The 11,601-nt window shown below is 45.1% G+C and overlaps 1 protein-coding gene across 2 annotated transcripts in view; it reads left to right on the top strand.

Moving 5' to 3' along the window:
* The first annotated feature begins 7,020 nt into the window (after nucleotides 1–7,020).
* LOC144141503 (uncharacterized) overlaps nucleotides 7,021–11,601 on the top strand; it is an 85,724-nt gene continuing 81,143 nt past the window's right edge. Inside the window, exons 1-2 of one of the 2 annotated variants that reach the window (XM_077673054.1) lie at nucleotides 7,021–7,169; nucleotides 8,335–8,432. In XM_077673054.1, coding sequence (XP_077529180.1) covers nucleotides 7,147–7,169; nucleotides 8,335–8,432 — 121 coding nt within the window. In that variant the 5' untranslated portion in view covers nucleotides 7,021–7,146. Of the gene's footprint in view, nucleotides 7,170–7,462; nucleotides 7,602–8,334; nucleotides 8,433–11,601 lie in introns of those variants that run through there. The other variant, XM_077673055.1, reaches the window with a different exon arrangement.

The raw sequence follows: 11,601 nt of genomic DNA on the forward strand, positions 1-11,601 counted from the left end.
TAGAAGGGGTGAAGGTGTCTTCCTATACGTCAGGAACAGTTGGTTATGTGACCGCATTGATGTGGGTTTTATGCGAGACTTAGATGTTGCCTCTATTGATACCAAAGGCTAACGAAGAATATCTGATCTGTGGTGCGTACAGGCACCCTAAAAAATAACCCTTTTGAAATGCAGAGCATTTCTTTAACTCACGATGTCACCCGGCGTTGGCGTGCCTCGGCGTCCGCAATAGCCGTTTCAGGTGCGCCCTCTCCCCCACTCCTCCTCGCCTGCTCTCCGCTGCTCCTCGCGTGTTCTCTGCGTGCTCGGATCGCGTTCAGCAACAGGTGGGGTGCGCATGCGTCGTAGTTTGGCGCGGGAGCAACAACAGTTGTCGCGTGATCGTGACGTAGTCGTGACGTGGTCGTGGCGCGGCTGTGCCGTGATGGGGCGGTTTTCGGCGTTCGCTCTCGCTGTCAATTTCTTTCGAACCAGATAAAATCGGGTATGCTGCTGCCACACGGTCAAATGCTATGCATTTCACAATGCCCCTCGCGAGGGGGATGTTTCCGAAGAACGAACCTGTCTGTGGATGTGCTTTCTTTTTAGCCGAGCTGTTCACATATCTAGGGACGTACATTGCTTCCAAAATACTTAGGCTGGCCGCTGATTTCACTATAGATTTAAAAGCTACAAATAAATCAGCAACAGGTGACTACCTACCTTTGCTTGCCAATTATGGAATGGAAAACAATGTAGATGGTTACACAAGAGAGCAACTACTCGTAAATAAACCTATCCCAACATCAATCAGCCACATCTCTGCAACAAGGTCTAACAAAGATGTGCTTGGATAAGTTACTGAACAAGAAATGGCTGATCACCGTTTCGTTTTGTCGACACTACTATGTGAAGGAGTCTCAAGTGCGCAACTTCTGCCCGAAGATACTACTGTAATAACTGTAATCAGTAGCGTGAAAGTCAATAAACGAATGAGGTCATATATTTGGAATTCACACACTACTCGCGATAACAACAAAGCTTACGAGCTAGCCATTGAGAACATAAAAAAACATACGGAAAGGCAGAACAAATTAAGTTAAAGCAAACAAAGCATACCACCCCTTGGATAGATAAGGAGATAATAAAACTCTAATACCTTAAAAGCAAACTTTTAAGTAAATATCTTACCAAACTATCCTCACAATCCTCATGATGTCACTGCGAGACTTGAATCTAAAGGGTCGACGAAGAAAGTTGCAGCAAAAATTTCCAGAAATTTCGAGGATTTTCTACTAATGCGCGGCATTTTTATGCAGCTTTCTTCAGTGGGAGTTCTTAAACAGCCGAGTTTTTTCTTTTCTAAATTTTGTCCGAATTTTCTTTCTTTACACTATTGTAACGACTGCCGGAGGAACCTCCGCGAAATCTGCATTATTGTGGAAATGCAGGGCGTTGCATGGTTTGCTATTTTCCGTAATTTTTTTTTATATTTTTCTAATCTTTTAGTTTCTCAAAATTCTGTTGGACCAGTTATCTCCACTTACGCTATGATCACTTCTGCAGGCAGAACTTCCACGAAATCTGCGTTATTGTGGAAATGCAGGTGTTTCACAGTTCATAATTTCCCGTAGTTTTTATATTTTTCTTCATCAAGCTCTTCAAAATTTTGTTCGAGCAATTGTCTTCATTTAAGTGATATAATTGTGACAGGTTGTCATTCCGTATAATCTGCATCATTGTGGAAATGCTGGGCGTTACACGGTTGGCTGTTTTCTATATTTTTATATTTTTCTTATTTTTATTTTTTCAGAAGTCAGTTCTACCAATTACCTCTATTTACGCTATAAATATTGCAGGTGGAACGTCTGTGAAATCTGCATTTATTTGAAAACGGCGTTACACGTTCGCCATTTTCCGTAATTTTTTAAGCAAAACTTTCTACTTCTACCTTCCAACGGTTCTTTCGTGGCGTGCAGGAAGAGAAACTCTCAACGCGTCTGGTGATGTGGAGGGCGCTTTTAACACGCGGAGTGAAGTGTAGATGGCGCGGTGATAGGACGCTATTACCCAGAGTTCCCCGCACGCAGGTGACTGTTCGCATCGGCTGGCGGGTCGGCGGGCCGCTTTGTCATCTTCTTTAGCGACAGTTGTTTTGGGCCTGTTTTGGCGCTGCTTCGAGTTCATTGCGCGCTTTCTTCACACGCATTGAGTACCTTTTTTGACAGCGCCTGCTGTGTAACCCGGAGCCAAAAAAAATAGGTTTGGGTACGGCACAGATACGTTAAGAATTGGTTTGCAGGGCGGGAAAACAAAATGTAGAGACCACATACAGGCATCTGATCGCTAGAGAAATCCTACCTTTTGCGCACGGCTTGCCACGATTGGGGCTCCGTTTTCTAAATTGGTGAAAAGTAATTCGGTTGTGTTTGAGGAGGTATTACAAAATGCGAAAGGAGCAACTGGATCTGATAAATATCGATAATAAAAGTTCCCCCACCTTTTTCGCAATTATCAAACTTACTAATCTAAAGGGGATTCACTAACCTCGCATGCCACATTGTTTCAGTTTGTGCGCCTGTGTCGAGCGGTGGTGTAGCCCCGAGCTAGAACATTAGTATGGCTAGGATACGCTGTCTCACCTTTCAAAAGACACTTCTCTCCATTTTCTTTTCGCGGACGCGCGGCCGGGCTACAGCGTTGGCTTCCGCCGCTCTAGCCCGGCCGTGACCGACGCTGCTGCGTTCGGGACGCCGCACCCGCAAATTCCAGGTAACCGCTGTCCGAATCTCTGGCTTCACTCTTTGTAGCGCCACGTTTGTGAATTCAGGTGACATCGCTTAGGCAATTGTGATGGGTGTCGTTTAAGCTTTGCTTTCCAACCACCTTCCCAGCATTGATTGGGGCCAATTTTTTATATTTTCTAATTTCAGTTTTCCAGTATTATGTGCGACTGTTTTCGCTATTATGACAATAATGGGTGGACCTTCCGCGATATCTTCATATTTGTGGAAATGCAGGGTTTTACATGGTCCTGGCTAGGAGGGTGCTCGGCAAAAAATTCCACGCATTACAATTATACTGGCAAAAAAGTACTACCAACTAAACCAGTTTTATGTATGCCGTAAAAATGGGCGTATAGGGAGCAGACTCGGATGGTGCGGCGGATGCGGCTTCCTACATTTATTTGGAGAGCGTAGGCCCGGGCAGAAGGGTAGCGGCGAAAACGACCCACCACCCAGCTGCCGAGTCGTGCTCGATCTCTCGCGTAGCACTGCTGTGTGGCGTGTGGAACCGCTCACGCCGCCAGGCACCGCTGACGATGATTGTGAAATTGTGCGAATGATGATAATGGCACAAATGGTGACGATGGCAACGATGTTGCTAGAGAGCCAAACCCTGCGACTTGGTAAATATAATTCTTGAGTAGCCACCAAAAAGATATATTGATGAAACACTGCAAAAAAATGCATTTCCAAGAGACAATTTTGTGATTCTGGCCAATGAATTTATTGATCACTTTGCTTCATTGGTAAACAACCTGACGCGTAATAGCGTAATGAACAATGTGTTCAATTCAACCAAATCGTCCGCTATTTCCGCCTGCATGCCAACTGTCAATGAGGATTATTTATGAAGAGTCTTCCTGTCGATGTCTATTACGAAGTCCCCCAAAACTGATATTAGGATCATAATTTTGATTTTTAATTTAGCGAGTATAACACGCTTCTCCTGTACACTGTCAACAAAATATTTTCGACAGCCTAAGTTCAAAAGTAGCGCTATCGGGCCTCTACACAAAAAAATTCAGAGCCCTTCCACCCCGTGAAGAGGGATGGCCAGCAAAGCTGCGGTGCCGAACCTCAACGTGAGGTTTGACCGGGTCGTAGTCCAACGGGTGCACGAGAAGCAAAACACGTTTGTTTGTAATTTGCGATTGAGAATTGTTCTTGGTTATTAACTGAAAGTCCAGTCCTGTCCAGTCACTGCTCCTCGCGCATGCTCAGCACGGCTCTTCACGAGCCACGTGAAACAGCTATCAAGCGGCTCCGACGCAGCGTCAGACTTAGCTACTGCGCAATTGAGGCGCACACCTGGGCACGCACCGGCGCCAGTGCGTCTTCCGCGGTTGTGACGCAACACAATCCAACACAATCCACTTGAATCCAATCCAAGCCAAGCCAAGTTAAGCCAAGCCAAGCCAATCGATTCGAATTCAATCCAATGCCCCTCGCGCTTGCGCAGAACGGCCCTTCACGGCACACGCGAAACTGCTCAACCACGGCGTGTAGCTTACGCTACAAAACTTACAGGAACCGTGGGTAGAAATTTTTTATAGCGCGGGTATGGTAATCACGGCGCATGCTCTATGAAGGCCCTAGGACCTTTTTATTTTGTATGATTTTTTCCTTCCATGCCCCGGGGGTGTGGCGCGCAGTTTTACGATTCCGGGGATTTGAGTGGGCTCCGAAACGTGGCGCTACGCTAGCTAGCGATTCCTGTCTACATCGCTCTGGGACCGGAGACGATCTGCTGGATCCTAGCCATTTACACCTTTGCTGTAAAAGTGCCAAAAGGCAGCTATCGTCATACGGAACTCATTGGTTTGTATTCTGGGAATAACTATTGAAATAATCATGTCTTCATTTTGTGCAAAATATAATGTAAACAGTAATGCCCAGCATGTAATTCGTAGCAGACTGAGCACCACAAGCTTCCTTGAAGAATTTGAAGACTATGTTTGTAAGGAAATAGAGAAAAATGACATCGTGGTCATGATGTTTGTCCACTTACAAGAGACATTTGATACCATTAAACGCTGCTTCTTCCAAAATTAGAAACTAGTTGGGCGATTATTTCAGCAAATCTTTGAATGTAAATTGCGGGTTACCCCAAGGCTGATTTCTTAACCTCTTAACCTCTATGCTACTGACATAACCAGTGCAATCGCTCTGACGTGCGGAAATTGTAATAAAGAAGTATGCATCTTTTAAAAGGGCATTCTTCTTTATTAAACTGTTATGGCCGCAACGAATTTTTATATACAAATCCAAAGCAACCTTTTTTCGCTGTTCACACAGACCGCGCAAAATATTACAGGCATCGCATTACGGTTACTTACATCACAGTAAGTGCTAATCCTGATCTTGCCCTCCTCCTAAACTTACAGGTAGCTTAAAATATCTTGGTTTACACTTTGATAATACCTCATGTTGGTGTTCCCATATCGAATATGTCTCGAAACAAATAGGGTTGCATTGTGTTTAACTGTATACTTTGAGGTCAATTTCCCGCATCTCTGCTAGAAGGATGGTTTACAAAACTCTAGAAGAATCTATATTAACATACGGGCTAACTATTTCGCGTCTAGCATCTGCGTAAAAATTGAAGAGAATAGGATTATGCGTAAATTTTTTTATAACCTGGCCCCAACATGTGGAAGGCAATTCCGCCGCTATGAATAATTTTAGCTTGCTTCTATTAGGGATGAATTTATGCTCGTTGCACTCATTACAAATTACTCCTCTCTACATTGTAAAACACCAAAATGCAAGTACACCCTCTAAGACATATTGATAAATTTACTGTTCCGAGAACATACACGAATTACGGCAAAAGTATTCGTGTATAACAGGATCCACTTCTCTTCAATAGAATGTCAACAGAGGATAGACTCACGTCATTCCGGGACATAAATAAATACCTAAGAAAATATTCCAATATTTTGTCAAAACGATCACTGCATTGTGTGTAGTGGTTTCTGCTGTCAGTATTATTGATTTCTTGTCACCTGTATAAGATCAGTATTGATCGATATTTCCTGTTGTGTTCTCTGAAAGAAAAATGGTCTTCCTTTTTCGAGTGACCTTGTATGCATGTGGGATGGGTTGTATTTCTTGCCTGTAGGTTCATCAGGTTCTTGGCTGAACTGATTTTATCCGAGACTGCCCAGCCCCGCACAGAAGCCTTAGGGCTTATGCTGGCTGCATTATTCACATGTATGCTTATAGTTGCAAGAATAAACTTACCTCATCTTATGTTATCTTACCAATTGCAGTTCTTGCCAAAATAGCTCAGCCAGAATTAAGCAGTTGTTTCTAGACGCCGAATGGTCATTGGTTTCAATGCGGGTCTCGCAAAGTTTCAATCATTGAATTATTTATTATTCTATATTTGCTGTTAGAGTAGTTTTTACGCGTTTTATGCCAGTTAAGGACCCTTATTACGTTGTTAGCGTTTTTGTTTGTCGCACATTTTAATATGTCGCACCAGTTGCTTCTACTAGGCACTAAGTAATCCATCGGAGTTCATCATTTGAAATTACCAACGGAAGCTTTTGATGTTTATATATGGTTGCAGGTACGTCAGAGTGATTGTTAACAGACATTAGAAGGACCTTTGGCACTAACGTTTAAATTAGTACTTTCGAGTTTACCGCTATTCCTTGCGTCTTATATTTTAACTTGTTGCTTTTGGGGCGAGCCCAAAATTACCTAGGATTTACGCACTCATGTGCTTGTTCTACTTTTACGGACTACATCTAACAAAAATCTAACATTCATGCGCACATTTTCTTTTCAAACTGAGTTTATTTTAGTATTTAAACAGGGGAACAAAACAAAGCAAATATTGGCCGTGTATCCGCTCGCTCTACTGCAAACGTCGTTGAAAGAGGACAGTTCTCCGCAACTCCTCCCACGTAACTCTTTCCCCCTTCTCACCGCCGAAATAAGACGCTCTTTTTTACCTGTCTCGGTCCTCCCGTGAAAAACAAAATAAAGGTTCCCTCGTTTCAATTCAAAATTCCCGCCGGCCGTCCTTTAGGTGTAGCGCCATCTTTTGGGGCCCTCTGTTACTGTTTCACTTAGCCCCACATGAGGGATTCAGGGCGAGCTTTTTGCATTCCTTTGCCTATATGAACACCTCGTTCAAGATTTTTTAACATTTGGGCCGGTGGCTGTATCAGGGGCAGACAAAGAGCCAGACGGACAGGCATAAAATTTGTGTAGTAATGCAGCCTAAGAAAGACTATCGTTTTAGAACTTTCTTTTGTATTCTTCTTCATCGCAGGGCAAAGTTGAAGCACAGCCATGGCCACAAACACTGGTGTAACGGACACAATGGACATTAAAACCCTCGAACACGTTGTTTCACTTCGGCAGAAGGATGGATTGCACATTGACTACCAGGTAATTCGAATTAAGAGCTGAACTATTTAAATGTATAAAACGAAACAACATATGGAGATTTTTATTGCGAGGGAAGGGTATTTGTCTGGTTTGATAGAAGGTGCATTGAGAGGAAGTGATGCTCTGTGGTGACTTCAGGACAGAAGATTTGGATTTGTGTGCTCCAGGGGGTGGTAGGAAACAGGGGCGGCACATGGAGCCATGTATAGCACGGGGCAAGTGACTCGCAAAAGTCAGGGAAGGCGGTTCAACACAAGGCCAAAGCTGAGACGCCTCCGTGATCTTCCAGAATGGCCGCCTGCAATTCGTAATCTCATACGTAGCCGGCTTCATGTCGACCGATGGTATACGGTGATGACATTCCATCAATGGCCCCCAAAAGCTTACCCCAATCTTGAAGCGTTGCTTCAGAGAAGTAACCATTTAGATATCGTGAGTATACGTATCAATTATATTATTGTTTGAAGGAGCCTTACGCGTAACCGAACTACTGAATATTTAGGACTGCTGAAGTACTAACTCAAAATGCTACCGGCGTGAGGTGGCGCAATTGGCGACGCAACGAGTGTCTTTATGGTATCGAGAAGGAACGCCTACGCTTACGAATAAGGTGCGACACCGGCGATAAGGATTGAATTGCAACTACAGGTTGCTGTTTCCCGTTCACATTTTTTTTTTGGTGGCGGAGAAAAAATTGCACAGAAACGTTCTGAAAGCCAAGAAGCCCAATGTCATGGCTTGTAATACTACCCTCCTGTGGGACGCTTGGAAAAGCTATTACGCGGCGTTACCCCTTTCGGTTTGGCCCTGTGAGATTCGCCGGTGACGACCAATCCCCATTTTATTTTTTTTTTTCTACCAAAGAGTGAACCCCCAGGGTATGTCGAGAGGGCAAGCACTGATTGTCACTCGTTGAAACACAGAACACGTAGTACACCTGTATCAGAAGAATGTGTGCATCGGAAGCGTTACTAATCACGGTCGCTAGACTACACCATTTAGGTTTACCTATCCCTCTCTAGTGTCAAGAATGTAAAAACCCCGTGAATTTCATAACACGAATGTATATATGTAGGTAAACAGGGCGTTTGACTAATTGGCGTGTAGAACAATCCTTATAGTGACTTTCTTTTTCATGTTTAACGCACGGACCCTCTCTTTGCAGTATGGCTTCATGGTCGAGAAAGACTGGCACTTCGTATGGCCTGACCCTAAGTACAACGGCTGCAGTCTTCGAGTGTTCGTTCACAACGTGGTTACCTCGTGAGTTCACAGACTAAATATTGTCAGGAAGCCAAAGACGAAGCAGTTGTCTTCAAGGAAAGCAAGTTTATTGGAGCGAACTTCAGCTACCCTAACAACTCAAAGAATACACAGGTGTCGCGAAGAAGCAGTCATCAAAGTGACGTGCGCAAGCGAGCGTCGGCGAGTAGAATACCACAGCGTCTTCTTTGCGGAAATTTATCTTTGGGCGCGAGTGTTTCTGGAACCGTCGGATTACATTCACAACACTGTAGATCAAAGAAGATTATTCTAGACTGTTGACGTTAGATCGAAACATTCTCCCTATCAAAGCAGATAACACATGCGGCATAAAAATAACGAATGGAACAAACGCTTCACTTCGCACACACATAACACACACCCGCGCAGCCGGGCAGTAAAACAAAACACAAACAAACCCAATGCAAGGTTCGCGGCATTACCCCCTTCTAAAGGTGCCTCGACACGGTGCTAAAATAAAAGACACTGCGAACAAACAAACAAAACAAAGTTAGCCACCATGCGTAGTAAGGCTTAAGGCGAACCGCGTGGACGACTTCTGGCCGCGTGCGTCGTTGTGATGTTTCAGAATCACCATCGGGGATCACCTCGTAGGTAAGTTGGCCAACAGGTCGTAGAATCCGGGAGGGTCCAAAATAGCGTCGCAGAAGCTTCTCACTGAGGCCTCGTAGTCGGATGCGAGTCCAAACCCACACACGATCCCCTGGGCGGTACTCGGCGTCTCGGCATCGGAGGATGTAGCGTCCGGCGCCCACCAGCTGCTGGTCCGTTGTACGAACTCGAGCGAGCTGGCGGGCCTCCTCCGCACGCTGAAGGTATCCTTGTACGTCAGAGTTGAGATCGTTCTACGTGCGGAAGCATGACGTCAAGCATCGTAGTGGGCCATCTCCCGTAGACACGCTCGAACAGTGTCATCTGCGTAGTTTCCTGGATAGCCAAGTTGTACGCAAACGTGACACACGGAAGGACTTCGTCTCAAGTCTTATGTTCAACGTCGACGTACATAGACAGCATATCCGGGATCGCCTTGTTCAGACGTTCCGATAGTCCGTTCGTGGGGAGGCTGGGGGGAGGGAGGGGTGGTACGCCGTCGTTCTTCGCTGATCCATGTTGCTGTAGCGTAAGATTCCTTGCATAAGTTTCGCAGTAAAGGCCATTCCGCGGTCTGTGATAAGGACTTCAGGGGCTCCATGCCCCAGCACAACTTGGTTTGTGAAGAACTTCACGACTTCTTGTGCAGCCCCCCTCGGAAGAGCGGTGGTCTCTGAGTATCGCGTAATTTAGTCTGTTGCTTCAACAATCCATTTGTTTTCGGAGCTTGACGTAGGGAACGGGCCATGAGGGTCCATGCCAATCTGTTTTAAGGACCTCAACAGGAAGGCAATCGGCTGCAGAAGTCCGGCGGGTCTCGTCGGCGGTGTTTTTCGTCGCTGGAAGTTACGGCAGCTACTGACGTAGTCGGTGACGTCGGATGTAAGGTGGGGCCAGTAGTTTCGACCGAGTCAAATGCTTTCTCGTAATCTATGAAGGCTATATATAAGGGGTCAGTATACTCAGCCCACTTCTCTATCACCTTATTGGTCGTGTGAATATGATCCGTTGTTGAATATCCTTTACGTAACCCTACTTCTTCTTTAGGTTGACTGAAATCTAAGGTTGCAAAAATTCGGTTAGCGATTACCTTGGTAAGTACTTTGTAGACCACTGACAGTAAGCTGATCGGCCTGTAATTTTTCTAGTCCTTCATGTTACCTTTCTTATGAATTACGATGATGTTCACGTTCTTCTAAGATTCCGGTACACTCGTGGTTATTAGGCATTGCGGATACAGGTTTGCCAGTTTTTCAAGTACAATTTCTCCACCATCCTTCAAGAGGTCTGCTGGTATCTGATCCTCACCAGATGCTTTGCCCCCTTTCATTTCTTTCAAAGACTTCCTTACTTCTTCTGACGCTACTGGTGGGATGTCTATCTCCTCTGAGCTACTTTGTAGTTCGGCATTATCCTGGATGTCCTGGCTACTGTACAGATCCCTATAGAACTCCTCGGCCACTGTGACAATTTGATCCCTATTTGTGATGACATTGCCTTGGCTGTCTCTAAGTGCATACATCTGCTTTTTCCCCACGCCAAGACGCCTCTTTTCTGCTTTCAGGCTACCTCCGTTCTTTACAGCGTATTCGATCCTCTCCATATTATACTTCAGTATGTCAGCTGTATTGCGCTTATTGATTAACTTCGAAAGCTCCGCTAGTTCTATTCTGTCAGCTGCGGTAGATTGTTATGGTTTGCCGTTTCCTAATTAGATCTTTCGTCTCCTGTGAAGGTTTGCCAGTATCCTGTCTAGCCATAGTGCCCCCGACTTCTACTGCACACTCCGTGATAATACGTGTAAGGTTGTCGCTGGCTTCCTGTGTCGTAAGCTCGGCTTCCTCGTTAAGAGCTGAATATCGGTTCTGCAGCGCTATCCTGAACTCTTCTACTTTACGTCTTACTGTTGGCTCATTTATCGGCTTCTTTCGTACTAGCTTGTTGCAGTCCCTCCTCAGATCTAGCCTAATTCGAGATCTTACCATATGGTGGTCACTACGCCTTACTACGGTGGTCACTACGCCGAGTACTTCCACATCCTGCACGACGCCAGGTTCATCGCATAATATGAAGTCTATTTCATTTTTATGCTCCCCATTCGGGCTCCTCCACGTCCACTTCCGACTCTCCCGTTTACAGAAGAAGGTATTCATTATGCGTAGGTTATTCCGTTCTGCAAGCTCAACTAGTAGGTCCCCCCTGCTATTTCTACAGCCCAGACCATAGTTTCCAACTGCCTTGTCACCAGCCTGATTCTTGCCTACTTTAGCATTGACGTCTCCCATAACTACGGTATACTGTGTTTTTACTTTAGCCATTGCCGATTCTACATCTTCATAGAAGCTTTCAACTACCTGGTCGTCTTGGCTGGATGTGGGGGCGTAGCCCTGTACCACCTTGAATTTGTACCTCTTATTGAGCCTAATTACGAGAACTGCTGCCCTTTCGTTAATCGTGTAGTATAGTTCTATGTTGCCAGCTATGTTCCTATTGACTAGAAGTCACACTCCCAGTTCTCTTCTGCCCACTAGACCGCGGTAACATAGGACGTGTCCAT

Source organism: Haemaphysalis longicornis, unplaced genomic scaffold, assembly GCF_048455015.1.
Source record: "Haemaphysalis longicornis isolate Haplotype H1 unplaced genomic scaffold, Haemaphysalis longicornis Haplotype H1 scaffold_6, whole genome shotgun sequence".
Lineage (NCBI taxonomy): Eukaryota > Metazoa > Arthropoda > Arachnida > Ixodida > Ixodidae > Haemaphysalis > Haemaphysalis longicornis.